Source organism: Patagioenas fasciata, chromosome 26, assembly GCF_037038585.1.
Source record: "Patagioenas fasciata isolate bPatFas1 chromosome 26, bPatFas1.hap1, whole genome shotgun sequence".
Classification (NCBI taxonomy): Eukaryota; Metazoa; Chordata; class Aves; order Columbiformes; family Columbidae; genus Patagioenas; species Patagioenas fasciata.
This window is the reverse complement of record NC_092545.1, coordinates 3,185,802-3,200,953: the sequence shown is the minus strand read 5'-3', so window position 1 is coordinate 3,200,953 and position 15,152 is coordinate 3,185,802. Positions and strand designations below refer to the sequence as shown.

Here is a 15,152-nt window from a genome sequence, read left to right as displayed (position 1 = left end):
AGTCCCTGTCTGAGCAACATTTTCTCAGGGGTTCCAGCCTTCAGCTCTGCTTGGCTATGGGCCTTCTGGACCCGGATCAGGGACCGGCTGCTCGGTTCAGACCCGCTCACCCCTCTGACTGCTCCTGCAGGGCTGGTTGAAGCTGGTGGCACCTCCAGCTCAAACTGGCCTCAGCTGCTGTGTTACCTGCCTTGGTGACCCATCCCTTAGGGAACAGCCGGGTCTTGTTGTGCCTCAACAGCGTTTAGATCGCTGAGCTACCGGCAGCCCTGGAGAAGCCAAAATACCTCCTTTCCTCCTCAGCTACCCATCCCACACCAGCTCTTACTGGGCAGATGCACCAGTAAGAGTCCCTCCCTGGAGAACCGGTGCCCACCGCTGAGCAACTCACTGAGGGTGCAGCTTGTAGAGCGTGCCGTCCACGCCGACCGTGACCTTGAGGAAGTCCAGCCCGCGGTTCTCCCGGATCTTGTCCACCACGGCCGCCATGCCGGCCCCGCAGAGCTGAGCCGCCCGCCGCGCCACCACCGTGCACACCTCCTTCACGATGATGCTGTCGTCGCACGTGCTCTCCAGGCCGAGGTGCTGCAGGATGGAGCGGACCTGGAGCAGGGCCAGGCAGTCGCTGGGGGGACACGAGGGACAGCGTCAGGAGACGGAGCAACCTGAGTGTGCGGCTTCTTCCTTATCTACACCCTGCAGAGCCCAGGGATGCTGGTGACACCGACCGCAGGGACTCTGCAGCTCCCCAGCCTCAGCGCTCAGACCTGGACGTGGCTCTGGTGTCACATCCCAATCAATGGGGTTATCTCAGGACAAAGACACTGACTCGGAGCACAATGGTTATTGAACCCTCTCTGTCCCAGGCAGAGGATAAAGAGGCGTCTGTGTTGCCAACCCCAGTTTCCTTGTCTCTCAACACCACACAGGTTTTGCTGATTTATCTGCATTGCAGCACCCTATGCCATCCTGGCTCCAGACTGAGCACCTGGGGCTTCCACAAGCCCTGGGACCACTTTCCCCCAAACGACAGCTCTGCTCTGATCTGCAGCTGTAAGGACAGAGCCTGTTGGGCCTCACCTTTCTATCTGGGACAGGAACTTGGTCTCAAAGATCCCTCTGGTCTTCAGCCTCTCTGAGATGCGGCCGCGGAAGAGCAGCCCCCGCTTGGTGAAATCCATCAGGATGTTTCGGACGATCTCCCCCAGGTACATCCCGCTGATCATCTTCTCAAACCTAGGAAGGTTAGGCAAGGCTGGACATCAGGATACGAAGGGACGCTGGGTCTGGATCGGCACCCCAGCTCTGCCAGATGCCATTGACACGACCCCCTGGACCAAGCCCAGCAGCGCAGGGGGACAAGGGACACATCGGTGTGTCACAAAGCCAGATTGTCCCCTGATGATCCACCAAGTGGGGCAGCACTGAGCTGTTCCTGGACACCCAGCCTCACCGGAGGCGCCCCCAGCCCCCCAAAGCCACCACGCACCTTTGCTTCCCAGGGTTGAGAGACAGCTCATCCACTGCCATGTCAAACTCTGTCCGTATGTCATCCAAGCACCCGTTGTCACCAAACGCCCCCCACTCCATATTGACACACATCCTGCCCTCCTCCCCTTCCACCAGCTCCACGTTCCTCATCTCCTCCATGTAACAGGCGTTGCTGCCTGTGCCTGCAGAGAGAGAAGCAGCTTTCAAAGGGGCTGTTGGGAAAGTGAGGCACGAACACAGGGGAAAAGCCCTGGGACACCTTTGGCAGCCCGCGGGGGCAGGTTTGGGACCACGGGCAGAGTTCTGTAAGAAAGCGTCAGTCCTCACCGACTATCAGCCCAACTTCGCAATACGGATCTTCGTACCCACAGGTCATCATGGTGCCAACCGTGTCATTCACCACCGCCACCACATCCAGGTCGAATTCCTGCAGAGGGATCACAGAATCCCAGAATGTCAGGGGTTGAAGGGCCCTGGAAAGCTCATCCAGTGCAATCCCCCATGGAGCAGGAACACCCAGCTGAGGTTCCACAGGAAGGTGTCCAGGCGGGTTTGAATGTCTGCAGAGAAGGAGACTCCACAGCCTCCCTGGGCAGCCTGGGCCAGGCTCTGACACCCTCACCAGGAACAAGTTCCTTCTCAAATTTAAGTGGAACCTCCTGTGTTCCAGTTTGAACCCATTACCCCTTGTCCTGTCACTGGTTGTCACCGAGAAGAGCCTGGCTCCATCCTCCTGACACTGCCCCTTTAGATCTCTGTGAACATGAATGAGGTCCCCCCTCAGTCTCCTCTTCTCCAGCTCCAGAGCCCCAGCTCCCTCAGCCTTTCCTCACACGGGAGATGCTCCACTCCCTTCAGCATCTTGGTTGCCCTGCGCTGGACTCTCTGCAGCAGTTCCCTGTCCTTCTGGAGCTGAGGGGCCCACAGGAATGGGATTGCAGGGGTAACCGCTGGGGGACAGGGGCTGCTCATCCGCTCCCACTTTTGGGAAAGGACCCGCCTGCCGAGCACGCGAAACCTCCCGGTCCCCAGGAGCTCCTGCAGCCCCTCGTGTCTGCAGGTGGACGCTCAGACCTCAAGACTCCTCCAGCAAGACCCAAGCGCAGAGGAGCTGGGAGAGCCCTCCGCAAACAGCCAGAGCTCTGGGTGGGCCGCACCGCGGTGTCTCCCGAACTCACGGTGAGACAAGTCTGCTCCAGCCATGGCCAGGAGCCAGCGCTTAGCTCCGGGGGCTGAAAATCCAACCTCCCGTGATGACTAAGGGTGGTTGTTAAAACTCAGACACTCATTAGCCCTGTGCTCAGCCCATTAATTTGCTTTACAGGCCAATTACAGATGCCCAAGCCAGCCGGGATGCGGGAGCAAGCAGGCGGCTTCTCCCAGCTCCGCGGACGCTCACCTCCCTCCTGTGAATCGCCTCCTTCAGCAGGTTCACCACATCTTCTCCTTCACAGCCAGTCGCCTTGAAACCTTTTGTCCACTTCAGGAGGATCCCCTGTTGTGGAAACACCCCCCGGTGAGTGCCCGGGGTGCTGGGTGGGAGGCACGGCCGCCCCCGTCCCCCGGCTCCGGGGGTCACACGCCCCCAGCTCAGGGGATCTGCGTTTGCTTTGGTGCAGAAGCACCAGCAGCTCCGAGCTCCTGCCTCCCCGTCTCTGGGTCTCTGTCTGACCTGCCCCATGGTCACTGCTGCTGGTACCTGAGTTTCCAGCGTGTTTTGGCTTTTCAGCCAGCCCTGGTTTTGTTAAAAACAAGTTTCTCTTTTAGTGAATTTGCCCGTCAGCTAAAGCTTCATATTAACTGCATTTTCCTGAAAAGCCAGATACATGTTTTGGTAGACACAGCGATGGAATGTGAGATCATTGATAAGAACGGATGCACATCTCACGAGAGCAGTGAACTGAAACAGGTGACCAAAAACTGACCAACTAAGTATCCCATCCCATTCACGTGATGCTTCATGTAAAAGTGGGAGATCATGAGGATCTCATCCCTTTTCCTTATGGCCCTAAGTGGGGAGAGGGAGAGCTAAAGGGGGAGAAGGGGGAGAGAAGGGGTTAACAATACAACAGCCATGGTTTTATTGTCACCCCGCTATCAAACCACAACACTACGACACACGCGCTGATGCGTGGGTCGGGGTTACCTCGTCCAGGTTGGTCTGCTGGCACGGGAAGGAGAAGGTGAATCCGAGCGGGAGCGATACGCCCTTCATCCCCATGTATTCCAGGAAGTCGGAGATGCAGTGGACGATGTGGTCAAAGAGCTGGGTGTGCAAAGCCCATGGGAGAAGTTACCATCGCAGCAAGACACTCAGCTGGCTGCCAGCCCACCCGACCCACTGGGGATGTCGATCCATTCCCCAAGGCACAGAATCACAGGATCACAGAATGTGAGGGGTTGGAAGGGCCCTGGAAAGCTCATCCAGTGCAATCCCCCCATGGAGCAGGAACACCCAGCTGAGGTTCCACAGGAAGGGGTCCAGGCGGGTTTGAATGTCTGCAGAGAAGGAGACTCCACAACCTCCCTTAATCATCTTGGTTGCCCTGCGCTGGACTCTCTCCAGCAGTTCCCTGTCCTTCTGGAGCTGAGGGGCCACAACTGGACACAATATTCCAGGTGTGGTCTCCCCAGGGCAGAGCAGAGGGGCAGGAGAACCTCTCTGACCTACTGACCACCCCCTTCTAACCCACCCCAGGTCCCATTGGCCTTCCTGGCCACAAGGGCCCAGTGCTGGCTCATGGTCACCCTGCTGTCCCCAGGACCCCCAGCTCCCTTCCCCCTACACTGCTCTCTAATAGCTCATTCCCCAACTTACACTGGAACCTGGGGTTGTTCCTGCCCACATTCAAGACTCTACACTTGCCCTTGTTCTATTTCATTCAATGTTTCCCTGCCCAACTCTCCAGCCTGTCCAGGTCTCTGATGGCAGCACAGCTTCCAGTGTCACCACTCCTCCCAGCTCGGTGTCACCAGCAAACTTGCTGACAGTGCACTCTATCCCCAATAGGGTTTGAACAGAACAGACCAGGACGCTGTGGGAGGTGAGTGAGCCCAAAACAGCTTCTCTTCCCCACCGACAACGTGGTCACGTCACCGTGACACCTCCAAGGCCCAGCAGGGACGGAGGGGCCAGTGGGAGGCGACCATCTGCCCACGGGTGACACGGGAACCTGGTCCCTCTGCAAGGTGTCCCCAGAGCCCGTCTGCTAGAAACACTCCCAGTCCCTGAGCACCGCCCGGAGTGGTTTGCAAAACTATTTCCATCTGCAAATAAGGCTCTGGAGATGCCTCTTACTGCTTGTGTTGTGGTTTTGCTACCTGGGAAATGGGGATGGTGCTTGTCTGCCCCTGTGGAGTGTGTGGGATTCGGGGAGGCTCAGTGATGTCTGGGAATGACACGATTTCTAACCTAAAAACCAGTTTCACACTTCCTAAAGCACATTTCCAACTCCAGAGCCTTGGGCAGAACTCGCTGCTCTAAAAGCAGGAGAGCACCAGCCTTCTCCACCCTCCTGGTGCTGTACAAGAGCAGAGCAAGGAAAAGCAGCTCCCGTGGACACCCAGCACCACCGCCTGCTGCCGTGCCTCGGTCTCCCACCTCCAGCTGCCCGTCCTCACCTCCTCCCCCGTGCCCTGCATGATCTCCACCGGGATGGAGTAGATCTTGTTGTGCATCTCCACGCCGCGCCGCATCCCGTTCCTCACGCGCACCAGCAGCACGCGGAAGTTGGTACCTCCCAGGTCCAGGGCGAGGAAATCTCCCTTTTCTGAAAGGCGAGAGAGAATCGTTGAGAGAGAAACCCTGACAAGGGGCATCACAAGCACGGCGCAAAGCTGATCTGAATCCGCCGTCTTCCTGGGGCAGGACCAGAAAGCAGGAGGCGTGCGGGAGCAGCGGGTGCAGGCAATGGGGAGGTTGCTCCGGCCTCGGGAGATCACAGGGCGCCGAGCCGAGGGGCAGGAACACACCCAAGCCACCGACAGAACCTGGAGCACAACCCAGGACAATCGTGGTGGGGAAAACCACAGTGAAAGCCAGGCTTTGTGTTAAGTCAAGTGCAGAACGTCCCGGAGGCTCAACCGCTTTTCCCAGTATCATACTGGAGGTTCAAGAGCTTTGTGCCACTCCCACCACAAACAGGGAACTGGCCATGGGAAAGGTCCCAGCCCTTCCCTGTGCGGTGCGGGTGTTGGGAGCAGCGATGCTGGGCAAAACACTCGTGGGCTGATCCACCCGGTACCTCACCTGTCCCATCCGGGGTTGAGCACACGTAGGTGGGCAGCATCTTCACCGTCGCTTCTGCGTGCGTCTCCTTGCCCAGCCCCTTCTCCATCTCCGTCCTCATCCTTTGCTTCACCTCCAGGAGCTGCTCGTGGCTCAGCTTCAGCGCTTCCAAGATCTGCTGCCGCGCCTGGTGCTGGGCGGCCAGTCTGTAGGCCACCGCCGTCACCATGGCCGCCCCTTTGCCGCTTCCGTCCTCCGACCGCACGAAACGGATCTCGCAGTCCGGCAGCAGCTTCCGCACGGTCTTGTGGAGACGCCGGGCAAAGCTGCGGAGGAGGAAAGAGGAGCGGAGTACGTGATGGGGCTGGGGACCTTCGGGATCCAAATGGAGGTGCCCAGGGGAATATTTATAGAGTCATAGAACCATTTCAGTGGGAAGAGACCCTCAAGATCGAGTCCAACCATAACCCAACTCTGGCACTAATCTGTGTCCTAAGAACCTCATGTCCGTCTGTCCAGCCCTCCAGGGATGGTGACTCCAGCACTGCCCTGGGCAGCCTGTTCCAATGCCCCACAGCCCTTTGGGGAACAAATTGTTCCCCACATCCAACCTCAGCCTCCCCTGGGCAACTTGAGGCCGTTTCCTCTGCTCCTGGCGCTTGTTCCTGGGGAGCAGAGCCCGACCCCCCTGGCTCCAAGCTCCTTTCAGGCAGTTCAGAGATCAGAAGGTCTCCCCTCAGCTCCTGTTCTCCAGCTGAACCCCCAGGTCCCTCAGCCGCTCCCATCACACTTGTGCTCCAGCCCCTCACCAGCTCCGTTCCCTCCTCTCAACTCGCTCCAGCACCTCAAGGGTTTTCATGAGGTGATCCCGCCACCCCTGGGGCCACCATTTTGAGTCCTGAGGTGCTTTTGGTCCCCCTGGTCCCACCATTTCAAGCCCTGAGGCAATCACCATGGCCCAAGGGCTGACATTTTGAGCCCTGAGGTGATTTTGGTGCCGCCATTTTGAGCCCTGAAGTGATTTTGGTGCCACCATTTTGAGCCCTGAGCTGAGGGGCCCAGAACTGCCCCCAGGATTCGAGGTTTTTCCTCCCCAGGTCCCAGCACAGGTTCGGTCGCTGCCCTGGGCCTGCTGGCCACACCGTGCTGGTCCCAGCCAGGATGCTGGTGGCCTCTTGGCCACCTGGGCACACGCTGGCCCATGTTCAGCCGCTGGCACCAACACCCCAGCTCCTTTTCCAGCCGCTCCTCCCCAGCTGCAGCGTTCATGGGGTTGTTGTGGCCCAGGCGCCGGACCCGGCACTTGGCCTCGTTGAACCTCAGACAGCCCTTTCCAAGAAGAAAGTTTTCCTAACATCCAATCTAAACCTCCCCTGGTGCAACCTGAGGCCATTTCCCCTTGTCCTATCACTATCTGGAGGTGCTTTCCTCGAGCCAAGCTTTATCCACTGCTGGTAGCAATGGATCTGTGGTCTCACCCCCCACCTTTTCTCCATGGACTTACTGGGGATGCTTCTTGTAGACGGAGCCATCCACGCCGACCGTGGAGCGCAGCCGGTCCAGCCCCTTGTTCTCCTTGATGCGCCGCAGCACGGCCGCCAGGGTGGCCCCGCACAGGTTGGCCGAGCGCGTGGACACGATCTGGCAGATGCGGTGGGTGGCCACGCAGTCTTCATGGGACGGCTCCAGGCCCAGCTTGCTGAGGATCTCGTGGGCTTTCTGCAGCCCTTCCTTCTCCCTGCACATTGAAGAAGAAATAAGGATTCCTGCCTGGAAATGCGGCTGTTGCCATGTGAAGACACCTGGCTTGCTCTGTGTATAGATGGGTGCTGTTTCCCACCAGCACAGGTGTCAGGAGATGGGCTAGAACCACAGGAAACCATCCAGATCCTACTTACTTCTCAATAGCAGAGACGTATCTGGTCTCAAAGTGGCCGGTAGTGAGCAGATCTGGGGTGAGCCTTCCTCCAAACAGGAGCCCTTCCTTGGCCATCTTCACCAGGATGAGCCTGACCAGCTCTCCCATGTACATCCCGCTGATCATCTTCTCAAACCTGCCCCACGGGGAAAGCACAGACGCGTTTGTTCGGCTGCGTGTGCGTGAGATGGCCGCGGGTTGGTGTGAACGACACCCGGCCGCCGTCCAGGGGCAAAGGCAATGCAGGCAATCTGCTTCTGGAGCAGCTTATCCCTTCACTGAGAAAATAAACCACGCTGACACAACCGTCAGCCTGCAAGGAGAACTTGTGGCTACCTGAGGGGGGTCTGTCAGTTTGCAGAGAACCCCCCAAATCCCACCTGTGCTGCCTGAAGCCACCCAGGGAATGGGAAATCCATGGGACGTGGATGTGAGGTGGTGGCGTTTGCCTGGGCTGGTGAGAAACTGAACCCAAAACATTGGAGCGAAAGGCTCAGAGGAAGCGGGTGTTGAGGGGTTCAGTTGGGCGCATCACCCCAAATTTGGGATACAGCCCCTGCGTGCACCGGCGTAGCTGGCACGGCGGAGGACGCAGTGACCTAGTTAACTAGGATGACCTCTGCGGTGCCACCACCGCCAGCGCAACGGGAGGACGGACAATGCAGAGCAAACCCTGAGCCTGAGCCGAAGCCAAGAATCCGCTTACAATTGTTTGCCAGGGTTGAGCGAGCCCATGTCTATCTCGCGGTCAAACTCGGTGCGGATGTCGTTGAGCACGCCGTCGTCACCAAACGCCCCCCACTCCATGTTGATGCACATGCGCCCTTCGTCCCCTTCCACCAGGTCGATGTGTCGCATCTCCTCCATGTAACAGGCGTTGGTACCGGTACCTGAAACAGGCACAGGGATGCAGTGATAGAGGATCCTGCCTCTCCTTTACCCCCCATAATTAGCAACAGCCAAATGCAACATAGAAAGTGAAGACGGAAGAAAACAAACATTGAGCAATGCTGGTTTCCTAACATCGCTTCCCCTTTCTTTTTCCCCAAAAATGACCCTGAAAACTGCAAGAAATGTGATCTCCTCCTGGAGCTGATGCAGAAATCAGTCCCAATTCTCCCTCCTTGCCGCAACTCACCCACAATGAGGCCAACTTCACAGTTATGATCATCGTAGCCGCAGGTCATCATGGTCCCGACGGTGTCATTCACCACGGCCACGATGTCAATGTCAAAGTCCTGAGATGGTGGAGAGGGGAAAAATGGAGTCAGTGTGGCCAAAACAGACCAAAACATCTCCTGCTGTCATGGTCCCTGTGCCAGGGAACCGTGTGCCCCTGTCCCGCCACCCCAGTCCGGCCCAACCTCTTACCCCTCTTTTCTTGATGGACTTGCGCAGCATGGACACCACGTCTTTCCCCTCCACGCTGCTGCATTTGAATCCTTTTGTCCACGTAACAAGGATGCTCTATGGAGAAAAAGCCAGAAGGGATGCAGGAGGAGGGACCCACAAGGGCTCCCCGCTCCCAGCGCGCTCCCCGGTGCATGGCGAGGGCTGGAGGGACACAGCACGGCCGTGAGTCCCTCCTGTTATCAGCGGGAGCAGCGATTATTTCCGCACCTCTGTGCAGATAAAGTTTATGGCCACGAAATAGCAGGCGAGCTGCTCATTGCTCCCACCGGCAGGAAGGAACGCGATTCCCATGGCTTGTTTTATGGAGCCCTGGAGCAAAAGCTGTTCACAGGTGTACAGGAGCTCCCTGAGCCGGCCCTAATGGGTGGGGGTCTGACCGTCCCCGTGGCCGGAGGCACCAGAGCCATTGCAGTCATTGTGCTGAGACTCGGGGGAAGGGAAAAGGACTCGATTGCATTGAAATCTCCAGCCCTAGAGCCTTGGAGAGGCAAACACTCAGATGGGGAAACTGAGGCACAGAGAGAAGCAAACCGGACAAGGTCACTGGGGACAGACGCTTCCTCTCCCAGTGTCTTTGTTGTTTTGGTTTTTGTTTGGTTTTTTTATACAGTCCCGGCATCTATCACAAGGAAATGCGTTAATCTCCTTCCTCGTTACTTGTGCTGAACCGCTCAGGCACGAGAGCACAACCCGCCCCATCCCCGGTCCAAAACGCCGCCGCGTTCCCGCGCGGGGAGGACGTGCGGGGCGGCCAGCGCGCCATGGAGCCGCCCGCCCTGCCCGGCACGCCGGGTGAGATCAGGGCGAGGAGCGGGAGCCGCCGGCGGCCACGGGCGCAGGAGCGGGGCCACGTGTCCCCGCCGCGCTGCTCGCCGAGATGTTTGGTCTCCCGGCGCGGTCGGCAGAGCCGGCGCGGCTGAGCGGAGCTGAGAGCCCTCGGTTCCCGGCTCGCCCGGGGCTCGGCGACCCCCCCGCGCCTCCCCTGCGCCGCTGCGTGCCGGGGAGGGGATGTGATGCTCAGCACGTCTGGCTGCCTTTGGCTGCGGGCGCTGGAGCCGCTCCCGCCGCAGCCGCGCTCCTTCAGCTCTCTCTGCGCAGGGGAATAAGCGGCTTTTTCGTGGAGGCGTCTGTGCCAGAGTGACCGGCACGTTAAATATCACCTTCTAGACCCCTGCAAGACCCAGGGTGCATCCTTTGCTCCCTTCAGCACCGAGACCTTACACACTACCCCAACTCAATGCTGCTAATTAGCAAAAGCTCAACCAGTGTGGGACAGGTGAGAGCTCACCCCGTCCCACTGCACCCCAACCCTCGGAAGGACGTGAGACCTTCGCTCACCTCATCCAGCTTGGTCTGGTGACACGGGAAGGAGAAGGTGAACCCCAGAGGGAGCTTCTTGTCTTTGATTTTCAGCTTCTCCATGAAGTTGGCCAAGCACTCGGCGATGTGGTCAAAGAGCTGAAAAAAAGGCAAAGAGTGAGGCGAGGTGATGCACCAGAGCAGAGCCTGCCCGAGGGACCAGGGTCTGTCACCCCATCACATCCATGGGCCTCACCATCACCAGACTCAGTGTCGGGAGCTAATGACCCCAGGAAGGCAGATTCTCCTGCCCCTCTGCTCTGCCCTGGGGAGACCACACCTGGAATCTTGTGTCCAGTTGTGGCCCCTCAGCTCCAGAAGGACAGGGAACTGCTGGAGAGAGTCCAGCGCAGCCACCAAGATGCTGAAGGGAGTGGAGCATCTCCCGTGTGAGGAAAGGCTGAGGGAGCTGGGGCTCTGGAGCTGGAGGAGAGGAGGCTGAGGGGTGATCTCATTAATGGGGATCAATATGGAGAGGGTGAGTGTCAAGAGGATGGAGCCAGGCTCTTCTCGGTGACAACCAGTGACAGGACAAGGGGCAATGGATGCAAACTGGAACACAGGAGGTTCCACTTAAATTTGAGAAGAAACTTGTTCGTGGTGAGGGTGTCAGAGCCTGGCCCAGGCTGCCCAGGGAGGTTGTGGAGTCTCCTTCTCTGCAGACATTCAAACCCGCCTGGACCCCTTCCTGTGGAACCTCAGCTGGGTGTTCCTGCTCCATGGGGGGATTGCACTGGATGAGCTTTCCAGGTCCCTTCCAACCTCTGACATTCTGGGATTCGCCCTGGGAAGGGCAGCAAAGGGGTGCCCAGAGCTGCTCCAGCCCCATCGCCCAGCTCCAGGTCTCAGGTGCCACCAGCCCAAGGCAGCAGAACCGCCCTAGATGGGGGTTCCCATTGGGGGGAAGCTCTGCAGGTGGGGGGAGCCCGGGCGGGCAGGGCTGGGGAGGAGGTGGGACCCACCTGCACCCCGCTGCCCCGCATGAGCTCCTCGGGGATGGCGTAGATCTGGTTCTCCATCTCCACCTTCTGCAGCCCGTTGTCCGACACCTTGACCCTCAGCACGCGGAAGTTGGTGCCACCGAGGTCCAGCGCCAAGAAATCCCCGTCCTCTGTGGGGACGAGAACCACCATTTGTTATCACTCTGCGGGTCCCTTTTAGCGGTGTCGGTGCCAACACAGAGAGCACAGAGCTGGCGAGGAAGTAACAAGCTACCTCACAAATACGAGGTAAGGTATGATTTTTTTACATTTTTTTAAATTATCGTATTTACTATTCTATTTTAGATATTATGTTTGATTTATCAGAGCTGTGGCTGCATTTCCCACCCCTCCTCGGCACCCCCAGAGCTGATGGGGGATCAAAGCGGCTCCTTTGGGACGTGTCCTGTTGCCCTGGGTTGGAGAGTGGGGATGGTGGCTGAGCTGGGGGTGCATCTGTTGGCAGAAGGACAGACCCCACTGCCCCCCAGACCAGCCCGTGCCCAAACAGAAGAACAGAAGAAGGCAGCAGACTCGTTCCTGGCCCTATTGACACAGGATGCCCACGAAAGCTCCTCATTCTCAAGTTCAAATCCTGCCAGCCAGCTGGTGAAACACTAGAGTTTGGTAAAACATTTGATACGTGGAACAGAAAAGCCAACCTGTGTTCAGGCTTGGCTGCCACGATCCAGCACAACCTCCCCTGCCCCAGGAATCCCGTGCGCTCCTGGCATGTGGCTTCTCGCCGAGGGCAACATTGGGGTGTAAGCAGGAAACCAGGGAGGGAAAAAAATCCTGCGAGACCTTCAGGGGCTCATTGTTGCCTTTCCTGGGCAGCCGGAGAAGCAGCGGCAGCGTTTTTCCGCTGGTGTTGGCCAAGAGGAGCCCCAGGTCCAGCTGCCTCCAGGACCCGAGGGCTGAGCCCAGCGGGTTTCCCCTCCGGTTTGTGTTTGTTGTCCCGGGTACCAAGGCAGTTTGCTGAATTTTGGACCAACCCCGACCCAGGCTGCGGGAAAAGCGCCAAGCTGGCTGTTTTAAATACCTAGCGGTGTGGGGCAAGGGCTGGGGGAAAGCCCTCTCTCAGCAGTGTTCGATTTCTGAATGCATTAAATGTGCTGCGCTGGCTCCCCGGGGCAGATCACAGCGCCCGGGGACCGCATTGTGCCCGCTGGTGCCTTTACAAAGGGGCTACAGTCGAAACAAAAAGCGTGGTTTATTAGTATTCAAACGCCACCAGGCCAGCCAGCATCTCCAGTGACTCCAGCTGAAAAGGCAGCTCGCGGTCCCAGCCCGCGGGGCGTCCATCTGTCCTGGCGCCTTTCCTGGGGCTGACCCGCCGGGGACTCGGGGCGAGGGAACTGCGGACGGTGACCGACTCGGAGCCTGGGCCCAGAGCGGCTTTAGAAAATCCCTCTGCGGCTGAAAAGGTCTAAGAAAAGCTGTCCTTGTGCTCCGAGGAAATGAGAAGATGAGGAATAAGAGGGGCTGAGAGGTCTTGAGCGGAGTTCAACAGCCTTGGCGCTCCGGATGGAGAACGGGGGGAGCACTGGAGGGTCAGGATATCACCCTGGGGTGGTCAGGATATCACCCCAGGAGATCAGGGTATCACCCCGGGGCTCCATGGTATCATCCCAGGGGATCGGGGCATCACTCCAGGGGATCAGGGTAGCACCCCAGAGGGGTCAGGGTGTCACCCAGGGGTACCAGGGTATCACCCCAGGGTTGACACGGGGCAGGTGGGGTCCAGGGCCTCAGGGGTCCCAGCCCATCACCCCTGTGCAGGCCGCGATGCTCCGGCTGCTGTTGGCTGAGGTTACACCCCGAGATCGACCGGCCGGCAGGAGGAGTTAATGCCAAGGCAGTTACACGATTATTTTAAGAAAAGCCAAAGTTCAGCTGAGTCCCTTTGTGGGCTCTGGCCAACCTGACCTCGGGAGCACCGCACAGCCCCTGCGAGAGCCATTAACCAAACCCAGACCCCACCGAAGCTTCGCAACTCATCCCTCCTTGAACACTCAGAGCTGCCCCATCCAGCGCTCACCCAGCTGGAGAACAGCGTGGGAGCCAGCGGAGTACGCAGCAAACCCTGCATATTCCCTTCTCACACCTGCACCACCCTTTGGTTTAAAGCAGTTTGGCAGCTCATTTGCAAACACAGGGCCTGGCCTTGGCCACGGCTCTTTAGCCAAATGCAGCAGGGGATCCCTCAGCAAAGGTCTCGATGTCCCTGGTGCGCCCACCGTGGGGTTGGGACGGGTGGAGCGGGACGCGATGCCTGGCTGGGCACGGCGTTCTGCCCCAAGCGCGGGTCAGGCTGTACTCCTGCCGCACTACCATCGGCACAGATGCTGTTCTGCTTGCTAGCCAAGCGTGAAAAATACCTCAGGGGCTGATAAATATGCCAGGGATAAGGATGCTGGAGCCAAGAGGCTGCTCAGCTCCTTGGAGATAACGCAGGGAATCCAGGAGGAACAGATATCCAAAAATAAAACAGGCCAAGGAGCTGGGGACAGGACGGTCCCCTGTCCTGCACACCGCTGTTTCGGCTGAACCACCCCTGCCAGGCTTTCCCCGACCCATCACCCACCAACTCTCACCACCGAGCAGCAGGACCAAACCTACCAACCCAAAACCCCCGTCACTAACTGCTTGGTGGCCACAGAAAAGGGACAAGTGGTTCAAGGGGTGGATTCCTGGGTGGATCAGTTTTGCAGGAGGAAAAAAAGCAGCAAAATCTCTCTTAAAAAATGCCCAGGCTGAAGCGATACGGCTGCGTGATGGGCTCCGCCGGCCGATATCACATCTGGTTCCTCCCTTCGATTAGGGCTCCCTCGTTATGTGATAAGATACAGACACAGCTCACAGCCCAAACAGCAAACACAGAGCTTTGACTCAAGGGTCTGTTTGCTCTCAGCAAACCATCTAATGGGGAGTGTTTAGTGGCTTTCGAAATGCCTGTGCTCCCTGGGAGAAAGTGGGCAGAGAGCTCAGCCGGAGGGCGACCGGAGCATGGCGTGCAGGATGTGTCCCGGCATCTCTGAGGTCGCTCACGTCAACCTCGAGTCTTCCAATCCCATTTTGTAGGAATCCTCGGTCAAATTGGCTTAATAAAAAATAAGGGGAAGAGAAGAAGCTGGAGCAGGTCCAGGCTCTGCCCCCCAGGGCAGCGCAGACCCCAGCGGGTCCCGGATCCCCAGCCCTGCCCGGCTCCTTCCCGCCACTCCAGCGGATTCCAGCAGAAGCGGAGACGTGAAAGCCCTGGTGCTCACATCAGCATCTCCATCGAATTAGCGCTGGAGAGCAGCAAAGGGGCTTAGGATGTGAAGTAGTGGGCTTGCAGCAACGAAAGATCCGGGATTAACCTGGTGGCTCGTTTTGAACAGAACTGCGTCCAGCAAGGAGCAGCTCACATTGACCACTGGCAGCAATTCCCCAACGCGATTCATTGCTGGGGAGCAAACTCAATCACCAGGTGAGGGGCATCAAACCAGTATTTTCTTTAAAGCCTTTCAAAATCACGGGCCATGTGAGCCGGTTTTCCTGCAGAAGCAGCTGGTTATTGGCAGGAACTGAGCCCACCAGCCAAGAGAGGGACGTTGCAAAGACCCTTCAAGAAATCCAGCCCAGAACCACCCTTTGAATTTCCAGGATTTGAGCTCCAAAGCCCTGCAGCATCCTCCTGAAAAGCCCCAGCCACGCTATCAGCTGCTGGGGCTTAATGGAGGATGCGCCAGAAGATCCTTGTGTCAACATTGGCGTGGAG

The 15,152-nt window shown here is 58.3% G+C and overlaps 1 protein-coding gene across 1 annotated transcript in view; it reads right to left on the bottom strand.

Moving 5' to 3' along the window:
- Positions 1 to 15,152, bottom strand: part of HK2 (hexokinase 2) — a 30,756-nt gene that overhangs the window by 4,188 nt on the left and 11,416 nt on the right. Inside the window, exons 3-17 of the mRNA XM_065856587.2 lie at positions 11,372 to 11,520; positions 10,389 to 10,508; positions 9,009 to 9,104; positions 8,776 to 8,875; positions 8,344 to 8,527; positions 7,618 to 7,773; positions 7,224 to 7,457; positions 5,741 to 6,045; positions 5,113 to 5,261; positions 3,638 to 3,757; positions 2,891 to 2,986; positions 1,819 to 1,918; positions 1,490 to 1,673; positions 1,081 to 1,236; positions 392 to 625 (exon numbers count right to left, since the gene is read on the bottom strand). Coding sequence (XP_065712659.1) covers positions 392 to 625; positions 1,081 to 1,236; positions 1,490 to 1,673; positions 1,819 to 1,918; positions 2,891 to 2,986; positions 3,638 to 3,757; positions 5,113 to 5,261; positions 5,741 to 6,045; positions 7,224 to 7,457; positions 7,618 to 7,773; positions 8,344 to 8,527; positions 8,776 to 8,875; positions 9,009 to 9,104; positions 10,389 to 10,508; positions 11,372 to 11,520 — 2,383 coding nt within the window. The remainder of the gene's footprint in view (positions 1 to 391; positions 626 to 1,080; positions 1,237 to 1,489; positions 1,674 to 1,818; positions 1,919 to 2,890; positions 2,987 to 3,637; positions 3,758 to 5,112; positions 5,262 to 5,740; positions 6,046 to 7,223; positions 7,458 to 7,617; positions 7,774 to 8,343; positions 8,528 to 8,775; positions 8,876 to 9,008; positions 9,105 to 10,388; positions 10,509 to 11,371; positions 11,521 to 15,152) is intronic.